Source organism: Dasypus novemcinctus, chromosome X, assembly GCF_030445035.2.
Source record: "Dasypus novemcinctus isolate mDasNov1 chromosome X, mDasNov1.1.hap2, whole genome shotgun sequence".
Classification (NCBI taxonomy): Eukaryota; Metazoa; Chordata; class Mammalia; order Cingulata; family Dasypodidae; genus Dasypus; species Dasypus novemcinctus.
Window position 1 is genome coordinate 62,913,217 of NC_080704.1, and position 15,054 is coordinate 62,928,270.

At 37.3% G+C, this 15,054-nt stretch overlaps 1 protein-coding gene across 1 annotated transcript in view; it reads right to left on the bottom strand.

Annotated features, from left to right (window-relative positions):
• Nucleotides 1–15,054, bottom strand: part of FAM120C (family with sequence similarity 120 member C) — a 196,608-nt gene that overhangs the window by 166,772 nt on the left and 14,782 nt on the right. The window contains exons 2-3 of the mRNA XM_058291559.1: nucleotides 6,884–7,130; nucleotides 2,032–2,114 (exon numbers count right to left, since the gene is read on the bottom strand). Coding sequence (XP_058147542.1) covers nucleotides 2,032–2,114; nucleotides 6,884–7,130 — 330 coding nt within the window. The remainder of the gene's footprint in view (nucleotides 1–2,031; nucleotides 2,115–6,883; nucleotides 7,131–15,054) is intronic.

Genomic DNA, 15,054 nt, shown 5'->3' on the forward strand with positions numbered 1-15,054 from the left:
AGTGGCTGAAAGGGGTAGTCTAGAGCTGTAATTGTCAATAGAATGAAAGCTAGAGGATAAACTTGGGACTGTATAACATAGTAACTTGGTGGTTGATGAGGAATGAGGATAACAGTACAAATACAAAAATGTTCTTTCATGAAGCAGAAAAAATGTATGTCACTATTAACAAGGTGTTGAACATAAGGGGATATATGAGAAAAATACAACTATTGGAACTTCTGGACTGTAGTTAATACTGTAATATTTTTTCATCAATTGCAACAAAGGGACTGATATTTTAGTATTCATTCCTCAGTTGTATCAAAAGTACCACATTGGTGCAAAGTGTCAATAATAGGGGGTGGGAAGCGGATGTGGCTCAAGTGATAGAGCCTCCGCCTACCATATGGAAGGACCTATGTTCGATCCCTGGGGCCTCCTGGTGAAAAAAGAAGAGAAAGCATGCCCATGAGGTGAGCCAGTGACTGCACAAGTGTCCGTGTGGTGAGCCGGTGAGCACAAGTGCCTGCGTGGTGAACGCAAGTACCTGTGCAAGTGAGTCACGCAGCAAGATGATGATGCAACAAAAGAGAGACAAGGGGAGAGTCAAGGTGAAGCACAGCAGAAACCAGGAAGTGGGGTAGCACAATTGACAGGGAACCTCTCTCCACATCAGTAGTTTCTAAGATTGAATCCCAGTGAATCCTAGAGGAGAGAAAATGAGAAGAGAAGACAACACAGACAGCAAAAACAGCAGGGTGGGAGGAAGGGAAGGGGGAAAAATAAATAAATAATTGGGGGGTATATGGGGATGTTGTATTTTTTGCGTGACTTTTCTGTGAACTTACACCTTTTCTAATTAACCTACCTTTTCTAATTAACCTACGTTTTCTAATTTGAAAGAAAAACAAAAACATGGGACTGTGTAACACAGAGAACACTGTTGTGGACAAGGACTCTGATTAATAGTACAAATATAAGAATATTCTTTCATGAACTAGAACAATTGCATGTCACTATTACAAGGTCCTAACAATAGGGTGGTATATGGGAAAAATACAACTAATGCAAACTATGGACTGTAGTTAAAAGTAATATTTCAGGGAAGCAGCTGTGGCTCAATCAGTTTGGCTCCCATCTACCATATGGGAGGCCCTAGGTTCACATCCCAGGGCCTTCTTGTGAAGGCAGGCTTGCCCACATGCTGCAGAGAGCTGCCTGGTCTGCAAGCACCGTGGAGTGCTGCCCAGCCCAAAAGCACCATTTAGAGCCAACTCAGCAAGGTGACGCAACAAAAAAAGGGAGACAAGCAAAAACACAGAAGAGCGAGCAGTAAATGGACACAGAGAGCAGATAGCAAGCAAGCCGCAAAGGGGGAGGGGAAATAAAATAAATAAAATACAGACACAGAAAAACACATAATGAATGGACACAGACAGCAGATAGCACACAAAAAGCCACAAGGAGGGGATAAAAAAAATAAAAATTTAAAAAAAATTTTAAAAAGTAATATTTCAATATTCTTTTATAAATTGTAGCAAAGTTACCACTCCAATGCTAAATGTCAATAATAGGAAGGTATAAGGGGATGAGGTTTTTCTTTTTGTGGTGATTAATATGTACAGAAACAGTTTGTGGTGATAAATGCACAAACTCTGTGATTTATAATGACAGCCATTAATTGTACAGTCTGGATGGATTGTATGGTGTTTGACTATAGTTCAATAAAACTAATTAAAAAATTAACATCCTAAAAAAAACCACACTGTTCATATAACTTGTATATCTGCTCACTAGTGAGATTTAACATCTAGTCATATTATTGGCCATTATATTTCCTTTTTTTGTGAACTACTTTATGTCCTTGATTATCATTTTTCTATTTATTGGGGTATTAGTATTTTTCTTCATAGATTTGTACAAATTCTTAAGACACTGTCTATAAATATTTAAAATATTTTAAGTCTAATGAAAGATAATTAGGCCATCAAAACTTCATTCAAAACCTGGTGTCCCCTAATCTATCTAGGCAGGAATTGTGCACGTTACCTTAAGTGATGCAAGAGGATGTTCTGGTCCCAAGAGGCTCCAGTGAAAAACAGCAAGGTCCTCATCTGGGAGAATGTGGTTACCTATAAAAAAGTAATTTATTCTTTTATAAGCATAGTTAATTTCACAAACTTCAGCAGGACAAAGTTATAGGCAGAGATCTAGGACATCACCATGTGATGAAGTGCTGCTATCACCAGAATGACTGACTCCAGGAGAAAGCATAGCCTTGCTGACATCTTGATTTTAGATTCCTAGTCTCTAAAACTGTGAGTCAATAATCCTTTTTATTTAATCTAGCCACTTACATATTTGGTATTTGTCTATCTTGGATTGTCTTTTTTTCACTTTCATTTTGTTAGATATAGACTTCATGGTTGACAGTGTCTTCCTTACAATGCTTTGACCACATCATTCCACCACTTTGTGGCCATGATCCATTAATGTTATTGATACTTCTCTCTATATTATGACTCATTTTTCTCGTTGCTTTCAAGATTTCCTCCTTGTATTTGAGTTTCATAGTTTTTCTGTGATGTGCAGATTTCTTTGTAGTCATCCTAGTAGGGTTTTTGAGCTTCCTGGATATATATATATTGTCATTAAATCTGGATAATCTTTTATCTTTATTTCTTCAAATATTTTCTTCTCCTTTCTCTACTTTTCTTCTGGGAGTCCTACTATACAGAAATTGGTATAGTTGATGCCTCACAGGTGTCTGAGGTTCTATTAACTTTTCCTCAGGAATTTTTGGTTGAGTTCTGAAGAGTGGATTATATTTATAAGTTCAAATTCGTTCTTTTGCCATCTTGAATCATATGTTGAGCTCCTTTACAGAATTTTTCATGGATTATTGTTTCACCAACACTAAAATTTCCATTTTGTTCTTTTAAAAATAATTTCTATCTCCCTTTGTAGAATTTCCATTTGTTGCTTCATTGCAGTCATACTTTCTTTTCATTCATTAAATATGATCTACTTTAGTTCTTGGAACATATTTATAATAACTGTTTGGTGTCTTTTTATTAAACTTCAGGAGATAGTTATGGACCATTCCTACTCACTGCATTTTCTCCTGTGTATGAATCATTTTCCTTTTCTGGAAATTGGTCGATTTAGATGACTACATATTTCAGCATCTCTGGATTCTTATTTTCACTTGTTATTGTGGTTATTTTTACTACCATTGTTGATTTTTTTCATTCACAATTTTATTTCAGTCCTGCTTGGACTAAATCAATAAATTATTTCTCGCCTGTACTGTACAATAATATATGTCTCTGCTTAGTATATGTGTGTGCATATACATGTATGCATAAATATATACATAAATAAACAAATATGTAACATTTTATATAGCATATATTATATAATCCTTGCTGGTTTCCTATGGGTTGTACCTGTGCCTGTGTAGGCTGTCAGCTAATAAATAGACAGAGGTTGTGTTAAAAAACACTGGGCCACTAAGGTTTCAATCTTCTGCTCATAGGTCTATGTAGGTACAGGATTATTGAAAGTTCATGCCATTTTTATGTCTAGTCTGACTTTTCCTTACTGCTGGGCCCTTTCAGTGTTGTTTTGTGCATGTGTACAGCCTCAGATCAGCTAGGACCTTATGGATGACTGGGTCCCTATCTGCCCTCTACTGCTCCTCCTGTATGGAGCTTCAGCTGGGCATGTGCTTCCCCTATAACACATCCCTAGGCTAGTAGAGCCTTTGTCCCTCCCCAACTTTCAGTCTCTGAGAGTGTCACTTCAATTGATTTTGTTGCTAGGAATGAATGTACCCACTGTTTCATATTTAATGAGCCCTCTTTGTGTGAGAGGTGCTCCTGGTCTCATTGCTTATCCTGCCTTGGCAGAACCTCCACAATGACCAAGCTGGGGTGGGGAGGGAATGGCAGCAAACTCAGGTCTAGGAGCCACAGACACCTAGTCTTCTTAGAAGCATAAATAATACTAAGATTATTGTATGCCTAATTTTAAAAAATTGATGGAGGTGGGGGCGTGGGGAGTGGGGTATATGGGAACCTCTTATGTTTTTTAATGTAACATTTTGTGTGATTTATTAACTTTTAAAATGATCATTTAAAAATTAAATTAAATTTTTAAAAAAGATTATTGTACGCCTTTGATCTCTTCTTACAGAGCTTAAATGGTCGCTTTGTTCATTTTTTTTTACAGCTAAGGGTCATATTTTGGAGAGAGAATATATAGATCTTTTTGTATGACCATAGTGTAAAGTCCTAGAGGTAAGCCTTTAAGTTAAAAATGAGTATGTCTATTGGGGGAGAGTAGATGAGTTGGCTCAAGAAATAAGGAGTGAAAGATTAAATAGTAGCACAAGGTGAGAAACTGAGTGGTTAGAAAACAGTTACTCATAGCCCATCCTGACTTGTCAGTCGCTTTTGGCTATCTGTACCATGGAGCTTAAAGTAGATTCCCAAATAAGCAGAAGGCATGGTTTGGACAAGAATGAATATCACTGGAGACCTTCCTGAAAGGAAAAGAACCAGAAATGTAAGGAAGAAAAAGCTGAGGGTAAGATAATACCTACGACCTTTCATTTAATTGGAGTAACTCCTTATTCCTGCCCAAAAAATCTGATGTGAGACAAAGATGAAGAAATGAAGAAATAAATGGGCTGGGATTCATAAGTAGGAAGAGCAAAGAGTAACTTCATCATAAGGATAAGTTGTGACCAAATAGAATGGACTGAGTTTGGAAAATGAATTTAGTATTTTGTATTTCAAAAGTCTGTATCTCAGGGCAAAGTTGACATCCTGTTTGAGGGCACAGTTTGTTCAATGTATGGTATGGGAACTTACGTGACAGTCACCTGTGCCCTGGTGCATAAGCCTGGTACTTAAACCAGTATCCACACATTGTCTTGCCAAAGGTGGAGATTACTGTACTCACTGGTAGTTTGTGAGATAAGTAGTCTGTTTTGAATTAGACTCATGTCCATAACAGGGTGAGTGGAAAGAAACAAACCTTAGTTCTTCAATTCTAATATTTGATGCATACCCACTCTTTTGAGAAAATGCAAGAGTATTGCTCTGAACAGATGATAAATATCCTTAGAGATGCAGAGCTGGTAACCCAAACTACTTAACTAATGGCTACCATCTACCAGTGAACACACAAGCTGGAATAAACTACATGTGTCTTATTCTGACAATTCTCGTCATATGATAAATGTGGTAAAGATTATAAGGTACTTGGAGCTACTGAACAATTAAATGTTTGGAAAAACTGAATAAATATTACAAACAATAAAAAACAAAACATGTTAAAAGGGGTAATAAAAATATCAAAATAAAAAAAAAAGTAATTTTTTGACTGTAAAATGTTTTCTTAGAACCTCTAGGCCTTGAAAGGGGTCCTGGGGAGGAAAATGATCAGTTAATTTCCATAGTACTATATTCTTAAGGTAATAGTTATGGTAGCTATACACTGAGTACATACTATGTACCATGTGTGTTATATGTATCATCTCTAAATTTTATAACAACCATGCATAGTAGCATTATTATTCCCATTTTACTGATAAGGAAACTAAGATTCTCACACGTTTATTGATGGCCCACAGTTAATAAGTACCCATATCAGGATAAGAAACTAGGACTATCTAACTCAAAGTCCAAGCTATTATCTGTCATCTAGTCATGCTGCCTTTTATAATAGTAGTCACCAATTACTGACTGCCTAATAAGTGCTGGACATTTTATATATCTCATTTTGTTTAACCTTATCAGTAACAACATGAAGTATTGTTATTCCCATTTCACAGATGAGGAAACTGGAACCAGGAAGGAAGTTAAGAGCAGAGGTCACACCTGAGTCAGGATATTAACCTTCATGCTGTCAGTACTTAGAAAACCAACTCAACACATACTAAAACCTTTGCAATTTACTTTGAAATATCAATATCCACATTGTCTTGCCAAGGTGTGACATTTAAAAATGTATCTTTTTAAAATACATTTTAAAAAAGATAAATTGAGGGATAGATAGAGGAATGGATAGATCTATGATAAAGCAAGTATAGTAAAATAATGGTAGAATACAGATAGTGGATAAAGGATCTTTGCTGCAAATTCTTCCAGTTTTGCTGTAAGTTTGGAAATTTTCAAAGTACAATTTTGACTCAAAGATACAAAAAGAAAAATATAATAAAAATAAATGTTCCTGGTCTATATTTAGAAATAGGGGGAAGAAATGCTAAGAAATGTTAATGTTCTGAGTGAAGAACCAAAGTTGTATAGGGCTAATAAAATATTTTGGTCTAGGACAGTACATAAAACATTATTACATTTGTTTATGAAATGTAACAAAATTTTTTTTTACAAAAATCAGAATAATTTTCTGGAGTATCCCGGAGCAATCCATAAGGTAAACATGTTGAGTTTAAGTGAGATCTAATCAGAAGATCAAAAAACCTGCTGGGTTCTCTCATAGCACAGTGTTCGGCAAGTGGACTTAAAATAATGAATTATATTCCAATAAATCTGTTTTTTTGGGAGGTACTAGGGACTGAATCTAGGACCTCCTACATAGGAAACAGGCGCTCAACCATTGAGCTACATCTGCTCCCCAATGAGAGTTGGTTTTTACAATTGTTTGCTTTGTTTGTTTTTTAGGAGGTACCAGCGATCAAACCTGGGACCTTGTACATGGAAAACAGGTGTTCAACCACTTAAGCTTCATCTGCTCCCCTGTTTTCTTTGTTGTTGTTTTTTTAAAGGAGTCAAATCAAATAATGATAGGCTAAATTTTTCTGGTCTTCAGCTCTTAACACTGAAAAAGGAAATTTTACCAATCACTGGAGTATCTTCTTTGGATTACCTACCTAGCAGTGCAGCAAATATGGGAAAATTCATCATCTTTAGACCCAGCTGCTTGGCCACTTCTTGCATCAGGAACTGGTTGGTAGTGAGGTTCTTCCCATTCCAGCTCAGCTTCAGAGCATGGGAACTGTAGTAAGAGGGAATATTGTAGAGGGCATACTCGGAGTCATGGGCAAGAAGGCCATGAAAGCCATTTTCCCTGAAAAAAGCTACCACTTCCAAATGGTGGTCCTCAAGGCTCTGAAAAACCTAGGAGGGAATAAGAGAAGAATATATCATGCAACAGAAGCAGATCAATCTTTTGTTAAAAGTCAGGAAGGTTAGAAACTAAATTTTATAGTTCATTGAAATTTAAGAATATAATCTTATAATAATTGCCACTAACAGAATACTCTTCCTAAAAGTAAAAAGTGTCTCTCAGCCTAGAGCTTCTTTTGTAGGAAGTGCCTGATGTTTTTTAGTCTATTCATGAAATTGTGGCTTAAAGGCTCTTCAAAATTAGAATACTGAAATCAACAAAATATAAATTACTTAGGATTTACTTCAATAATAGAAGAGACCTTTGTTAGAAAGGTAATAAAGCTACTATTTATTGCTTGGCACCTACTATGTGTTGCCTACTTCACATACATTATCTCATTCTCATAATAATCGCTCAGTGCCTACTATGTGCCGCCTATTTCACATAATTAGCTCATTCTCAGAATAACCTTGGTAAGACAGATATGGATGGAAAAACTTGGATGTGGAAACAGATGCCGAAAGATTGAAATAATATATAGTAGAATCTAAATCTAAATTTATCTGACTCTTTTTTTAAAGTCTTTCTTTTATTGTTGTTGTTTTACTTAAGAGCACTTAGACTGCAGGTCCCCCAAATAGGGTAGGCAGAGGTCAGAAATTTCAGCCCATTTTAAAAATGGGGAAACTAAGGCTGGGATGGGTTGACTGTCCTTAGAGACACAAAGTGAGTGAATGATAGATAGGATTTACCATTGTGCCACACTTTTTCCTGGTGAGCACTATTTTTATGTAATAGAGGCAGACTGTTAAGTGCCCATCTCACTGCACTTACAGCATAATGAAAGTATCTGTATTCTGGCCTGGCTCCACCCAGACTAAGTTCCTTGACTGCAGAGACTTCTTTAGCAGATGAACGAAAGTCACTGGAAAAATTCTGCCTGGATTATTAGCACCCTACAGCTCAAGTGCCTACTTACTATGTACCAGGTACTGTTCCAAGGTCACCTCATGTCCACTGAAACTTGCAATCATCATGAAAAGTTGCTCAACATCATTAGTCATAAGGAAATGATAATCAAAACCACAATGAGATACCACTTCACATCCACCAGAACGGCTATAATAAAAAAGACACAAAAACAAGTGTTTGCAAGGATGTGGCAAAACTGGAACATACGTTGCTGGAAGGACTGTAAAATGATGTAATCACTTCAGAAAACAGTCTGGCTGGTTGAACTACGATCCAGCAATTCCACTCCTAGGTATATACCCAAGAGAATTGAAAACGTATGTCCACGAAAAAAGTTGTACATGAATGTTCATAGCAGCACTATTCACAATAGCCAAAATGTGGAAACAACCCAGGTGTCCAAAGATGGATGGATAAACAAAACATGGTATATCCACACAAATGAGATACTATTCATCCATAAAAAGGAATGAAGTACTGATACATGCTACAACATAGATGAACCTTGAAAACATATGCTAAGGAAAAGAAGCCAAACATAAAAATGGTTTCTTTTTTTTTTTTTAAAGATTTATTTATTTATTTAATTTCCCCCCCTCCCCTGGTTGTCTGTTCTTGGTGTCTATTTGCTGCGTCTTGTTTCTTTGTCCGCTTCTGTTGTCGTCAGCGGCACGGGAAGTGTGGGCGGCGCCATTCCTGGGCAGGCTGCTCTTTCTTTTCACGCTGGGCGGCTTTCCTCACGGGCGCACTCCTTGCGCGTGGGGCTCCCCCACGCGGGGGACACCCTTGCGTGGCACGGCACTCCTTGCGCGCATCAGCACTGTGCATGGCCAGCTCCACACGGGTCAAGGAGGCCCGGGGTTTGAACCGCGGACCTCCCATATGGTAGACGGACGCCCTAACCACTGGGCCAAAGTCCGTTTCCCAAAAATGGTTTCTTTTTAATAAAATGTCCAAAATAGGTAAATCCATAGAAACAGAAAACAGATTATGGGTTGCCAGGGACTGGAGGGAAGGAAGAATGGGGAGTTATTGCTAATGGGCATAGAGTTTCTTCTTGGGATAATGAAAATGTTCTGGAATTAGATGGAATTATTTGCATAGATCTGTGTATTTATTCAAAAGTCCTGAATTTTACAATGGCAAATTTTATAGTATGGCTTCAATCTCATGTCTGCCTATAAAGTATATGCTCCCTAACTTTAAAATGTTGATTATGTAAAATTTTAAACATATATGGGTAAAGAGGATAGCATAATGAACCCCTATAACACCATTATCCAGTTTCAACTATTTTCAACATTAAGTCATTCTTGTTTCATATACCTTGCCCTCCCCCTTTTTTTCTGGCATATTTTAAAGCAAATCCCAGACATCAAATCACTTAACTCATAAATTATTTATTTCTTAACAGATAAGGACACACACACACAAAACACAGTATCATTTTTACACCCAACAAAATTAACAATAATTCCTTAATGCCACAATATTCAATCCCTATTCTATTTTCTACAATTGCCTCAAAAATATATTTTTTTAAAAAGATTTATTTTTCATCTATTTCTCTCCCCTTCCCCCCTCCCAGTTGTCTGCTCTGTGTCCACCTGCTATGTGTTCTTGTGACCGCTTCCATCCCTATCAGTGGCACCGGGAATCTGTGTCTCCCCTTGTTGCATCAGCTCTCCGCATGTGTGGCACCATTCTCGGGCAGGCTGCACTTTCTCTTGCGCTGGGCGGCCCTCCCTACAGGGCGCACTCCCTGCGCCTGGGGATCCCCCAGGCAGGGGACACCCCTGTGTGGCAGGGCACCCCCTGCGCACATCAGCACTGCGCATGGGCCAGCTCCACACTGGTCAAGGAGGCCTGGGGTTTGAACCGTGGACCTCCCATGTGGTAGGTGGATGCCCCAACCACTGGGCCAAGTCCGCTTCCCTCAAAACTACCTTCTGTTAGTTGCTTTATTCAAATCAGGATCAAAATAAGGTTTGCATGCTACATTTCGTTGATATGTCACCTACATCTATTTTAGTCTATAGCAGTCCCCCCTCCCTTTATTTAAATGCCATTTATTTGCTGAGTCCCTCCCCACCTTTTTGTGGTACTGGGGCCAGAGACCCTGTATCTCGTACTTGGGAATCCAGCACTCAACCACTGAGCCACATCGGCCTCCCCAAGTTGGTATTTTTGTTTGTTTTGCTTGTTGTTTGTTTTTGCACTGGGAACTGAACCCAGGACCTCCCATGTGGAAGGTGGGAGCTCAACCACTTGAGCCACATCCACTCCCTCCCCAGTTTTTAAATTCAAAAGTAAGATAGATTATTCAACGAATGGTGTTGGGATAACTACATAGTTATTTGAGGGGGTAAAAATGGATCCATAACTCACACTTTAACCAGGATAACCATAAAAATAATTTAAGAAAAAAATAATATAAGATACCATGGGAGAAATATTTTTTTATTTCATAGTGGGAAAAGCTTAAGTATAAGAGAAAACCTAGTAACACTAAAGAAAATGATCGATCCTCTTGATTGTATAAAATCAAGTCTTTCTGCTTGGGAAAAGTCAATATAAGTAAACTTAAAAGATAAACAACAAACTGAAAAAAACTCATATCACAGAGGGCTAATTTCTCTAGCAGAGAAAAAAGAAAGCCTAACAACCTATAATGAATAACTTATTCATTATAATAGTGCAAATTAACTTATTCAAACTTATTAATGGTAAGGGTAGTGCAAATTAATACTGAAACACAGCATTTCACCTAAAGATTAGCAAATATTGTATTGGTTATGGAAACAGGCACCTTTAAATATTGCTGGTAGGGGTGTAAATGGTACAATCTCTAAGGAGAGCGACTTGGTAAGAGTTTTCAAAGTAATAAATGTACACACCCTTTGATCCAAAACTTCTAAGAATTTATCTTTTAAATATGTAAAGGATTTGGAACAACAATGCAGGTGCACCTGCATTATAATCATAGGCGGTAATTCACTGCAGCCTTATTTGTAATAGTTGATGACTGGAAACAAACTAATTGTCCATCAATAAGGGACTAGATAAATAAATGATAATGCATTCAGTGGAACATTATGAAACTATAAAAAATTCTACTTACTCATATGGAAAAATCACCTAGATGTATTAAATGATAAAACAAGGAACAGAACATTTTGTATAGTATTTACTATTTGTGTTTTCAAAAAGGTATATATTTTTATGTGTATTATATGCTTAGCTATATGTATTTAAATGTATAGCTAAATGCATTTGCTTCTATACACATAGTAACACTGGAATAATACACAATAAACTGATAAAATTGGTTGCCTCCAGGGAGGACTAGTGGCTGGGGACACAGGTGAAAGGGAGAATTTTTTTTTGCCACCTATGTCTTTGTATTTTTGTATGATGAGATCCAACTCTTCTCCAAAAAATATTGTAACAAAGGTACCACACTAATACAAAAATATTAACAATAGGAAAAACTGGGTATGTGCATGTGGGGGAGTATGTGGGAACTCTGTACTTTCCACATGATTTTTCAGGAAAAATTACAACTGCTCTAATAAAAAATAAAGTATGGCTGAATAAAAGTAGAATATAATCAATGTGAAGGGAAAAAAAACAATACAGGAGTGTATTCAGTAAAAAGTAATAGTCCTTTTACTCCTATTTGTTGGAGCTAATTGATGATTTACAAAATACCTATGCAGGTGGAAGCACATATAAGTATCTTTTAACCCTGAAGATTCTGTTCTTCTTAATTATAGCTGGAAATGAGACATTAAACTTTCCAGTGCTTCATGACAAGAGGTACCCAAGATGCTCCTTAAACATCATATTTCCAAGCCCATCCTCTGAAGAGTCTGATGCAGTAGGTCTAGAATTATACACCATGATAAAATAGGTTTTATCTGAGGTATGCAAGGGTGGAACAACACAAGAAAATCAATTAGTGTAATAAACCAACATTGAAAAATTGAAGGAAAAAACCTCACAACTGTTGGAATTTCAATTATCTACATGATAGAGACTTTGCAATGAAATATTGCAGTCAAGCTGGAGGTAGTAGAATACTGGTCCAGTGTACAGTAAATGCTAACAAGGAGCTAATATTAACTTGTGAACATCCAATATTAATACTCTTAATTATTCTCTTAGGCTACTAGGAGCCAACCCATTCCTGTAGGTGAAACTTCCTGTCACATGTAAGAACCAGAGAGAACACTTACATTTTTAAAATGTATTGTGGGGGAGTGGGTGTAGCTCAGTGATTTGAGTGCCTACTTCCCACGTATGAGGTCCTGGATTCAATCCCCAGTACCTCCTAAAAAAATGCATTGTAGCTTATCAGCAGGCTGGACAATATACTTTGAGAAAGACTTTTATAATCAATGATAAAACAGAAGCTTTGGCATCCAACAGACCTATACTCAAATTCAAGTTCCAGAACTACTAGTTGTGGGGTTGGCATCCAACAGACCTATACTCAAATTCAAGTTCCAGAACTACTAGTTGTGGGGACAAGTCTATAAAATGGAGATTTTGCTAATTCCTGGATTTTTGTAAGATTTAGAAATTATTTATATGACACCATGGCACACAGCTCTGAAGAAGTGGTTATAAAAAATCACAGAAATCAGTATGCGGACATAAGACATCTCCTGAAAAAACCTCCCCAGAGATTCAGCAAATAAAAGGGAAAATCCCACTTGCTTAGAACTCTGGTAGATGGTAGAGACTAGAGGACTCCACAAACGCTGAATTGAAGAAAAATAAAAGTATCAGGTAGGAAACTTGCGTCCCAGACCTGTGGGTCCACTTCCCTCTCATTGACTACCAAGTCCACCTCAGCTTGAGAGATGCTCAGAGAGAGCGGTCTGGATCCTTTCCATCTTCCACTGGGCTGTATAGAGCCCCTCACAGCAGTGATAAACCCCCACATATATCCAGGAACAGGGACTCAAGTTCACAGAGACCCCTGGCAGAACACATGCAGCTGAGGAGTGCTACATAGAAAAGGGCCCCCAAGTGGAAAAAAAGAAAGGGATAGAGATAAACTGCAGTACAACTGTAGCTGGGAGGTGCTGCCCTAACTCAATCCAGTTTCTGTTGACTGGACCATTTAAATGCAAAATGGACTTTTCTGGAGTGACCCACCTTTCTGGATTGACGACATCTGGCAACCTGGTATGGGATGCCCAAACGTGAAAGAAACAGAGGCAAAAAAGCCTCACGGAAGGAAATTTTTTAAAAGATGGTAAAATGGAACTATAAGGCAGGAGGGTCCAGGAACTGAAGAGTACGGAAAATGAGGCACTGAGTGAACGAGAGAATTTAAACAAATCATAGGAGCTGGGGAGAATATTCTGCACAAAAACAAACAGAACAGATGAAGATTCCTGAATCTCAACAGAATTGCAACACCTACTCTCCAGTTCACTGGACTCACCCAGAACAACTAACAAGAAGATAATGATGGAAAAAGACCATCCCAAGGAACAGAGACTCTGCAACTGCAAGCAAAACAGTGCTATCCATTTGACCCATGGGATCTAAGTCCGCTTTCAATTAGAGATGGAGAGGGCATCACAACCCCAGAATCATCAGAATTGGGGTATAAACGATAGACTAGAATAGACTTACTGTTATTCTATAGACTTATTGTGATTCTAGTAATGGAAGAACTTTTATCATTGATGTGGAAGCAGTGGCCACTGGAGGTACTCATCCAAAACCATGGAGGCAAAAAGACAGTGGTATGGTATTTTTAAGATACTGTAAGAGAAAAACTTCCAGCCAAGAATCTTACATCTGGAGATATGATATCATTGATATGGAGAGAGCGGCCACTGGAGGTTCTGAGGACAGGGAGAGGGAAAAACAAGTGAAATATGGGGGCATTTTTGGGAATTGGGAACTGTCCTGAGTAACATTACAACAACAGATACAGGCCATTACATATCTTGCCAAAACCTACAAAATTGTGGGGGAGAGAGTGAAAACTACAATGTAAACTATAATTCATGCTTAGTGGCAATGCTCCAAAATGTTTTCATGAATTGTAATATATATACCACACTAATGAAGGATATTGTTAATATGGGAAAATGTGGAGGTATAGGGAGTGGGGATATGGGAATCCCCTATATTTTTATGTAACATTTATGCAGTTAAATATCTTTAAAAATATAAAAAATAAAGTTTAGCACAAAAGCAAATATATGATAGAAAAATTCAATAAATCTTATTTGTTAAATAAATGTAAAAAAAAGGCATGTTTAGAATATTCACAGATTAACAGAACCAGAGAGTCTGTAACCAAGAGACCAGTTTTGCAGGAAATACTAAAGGGTGTGCTATAGTCTAAAAAGGAAAGACAGGAGAGAGAAGCTTGGAAGAGAGTTGAGAATAAAGATTATATCAGTAAAAGTAACTAAAAGCCTCAAAAGAGTGGTGAAAATAAAATATGATGACAAAACCCAAAGGTCAAAATGGGTGAAATAAAAATTGCCTTCACAATAATAACATTGAATGTTAATGGCTTAAACTCCGCAATCAAAAGACACAGACTGGCCAAATCGGTAAGAAAATATGAGCCACCTATATGATGTCTGCAAGAGACTCACATAAGAGCCAAGGATACCAATAGATTGAAAGTAAAGGGCTGGAAAAAGATATTCCTTCCACGGTAGTAACCAAAAAAAAAAAAAAAAGTCAGAATAGCTATACTTGCATCAGATGAAATAGACTTTAAATGACACTAGTAATACGCAACCTGAGGAGGAAGTCAGGAAAAAAAATTCCATTTACAATAGCAACTAAAAGGGTCAGATATTTAGGAATAAACTTAACCAGGGATGAAAAACATTTATATTCAGAAAACTACAATGCATTGTTAAAAGAAATTGTAAAAGACCTAAATAATTGGAAGAACATTCCATGCTCACGGAT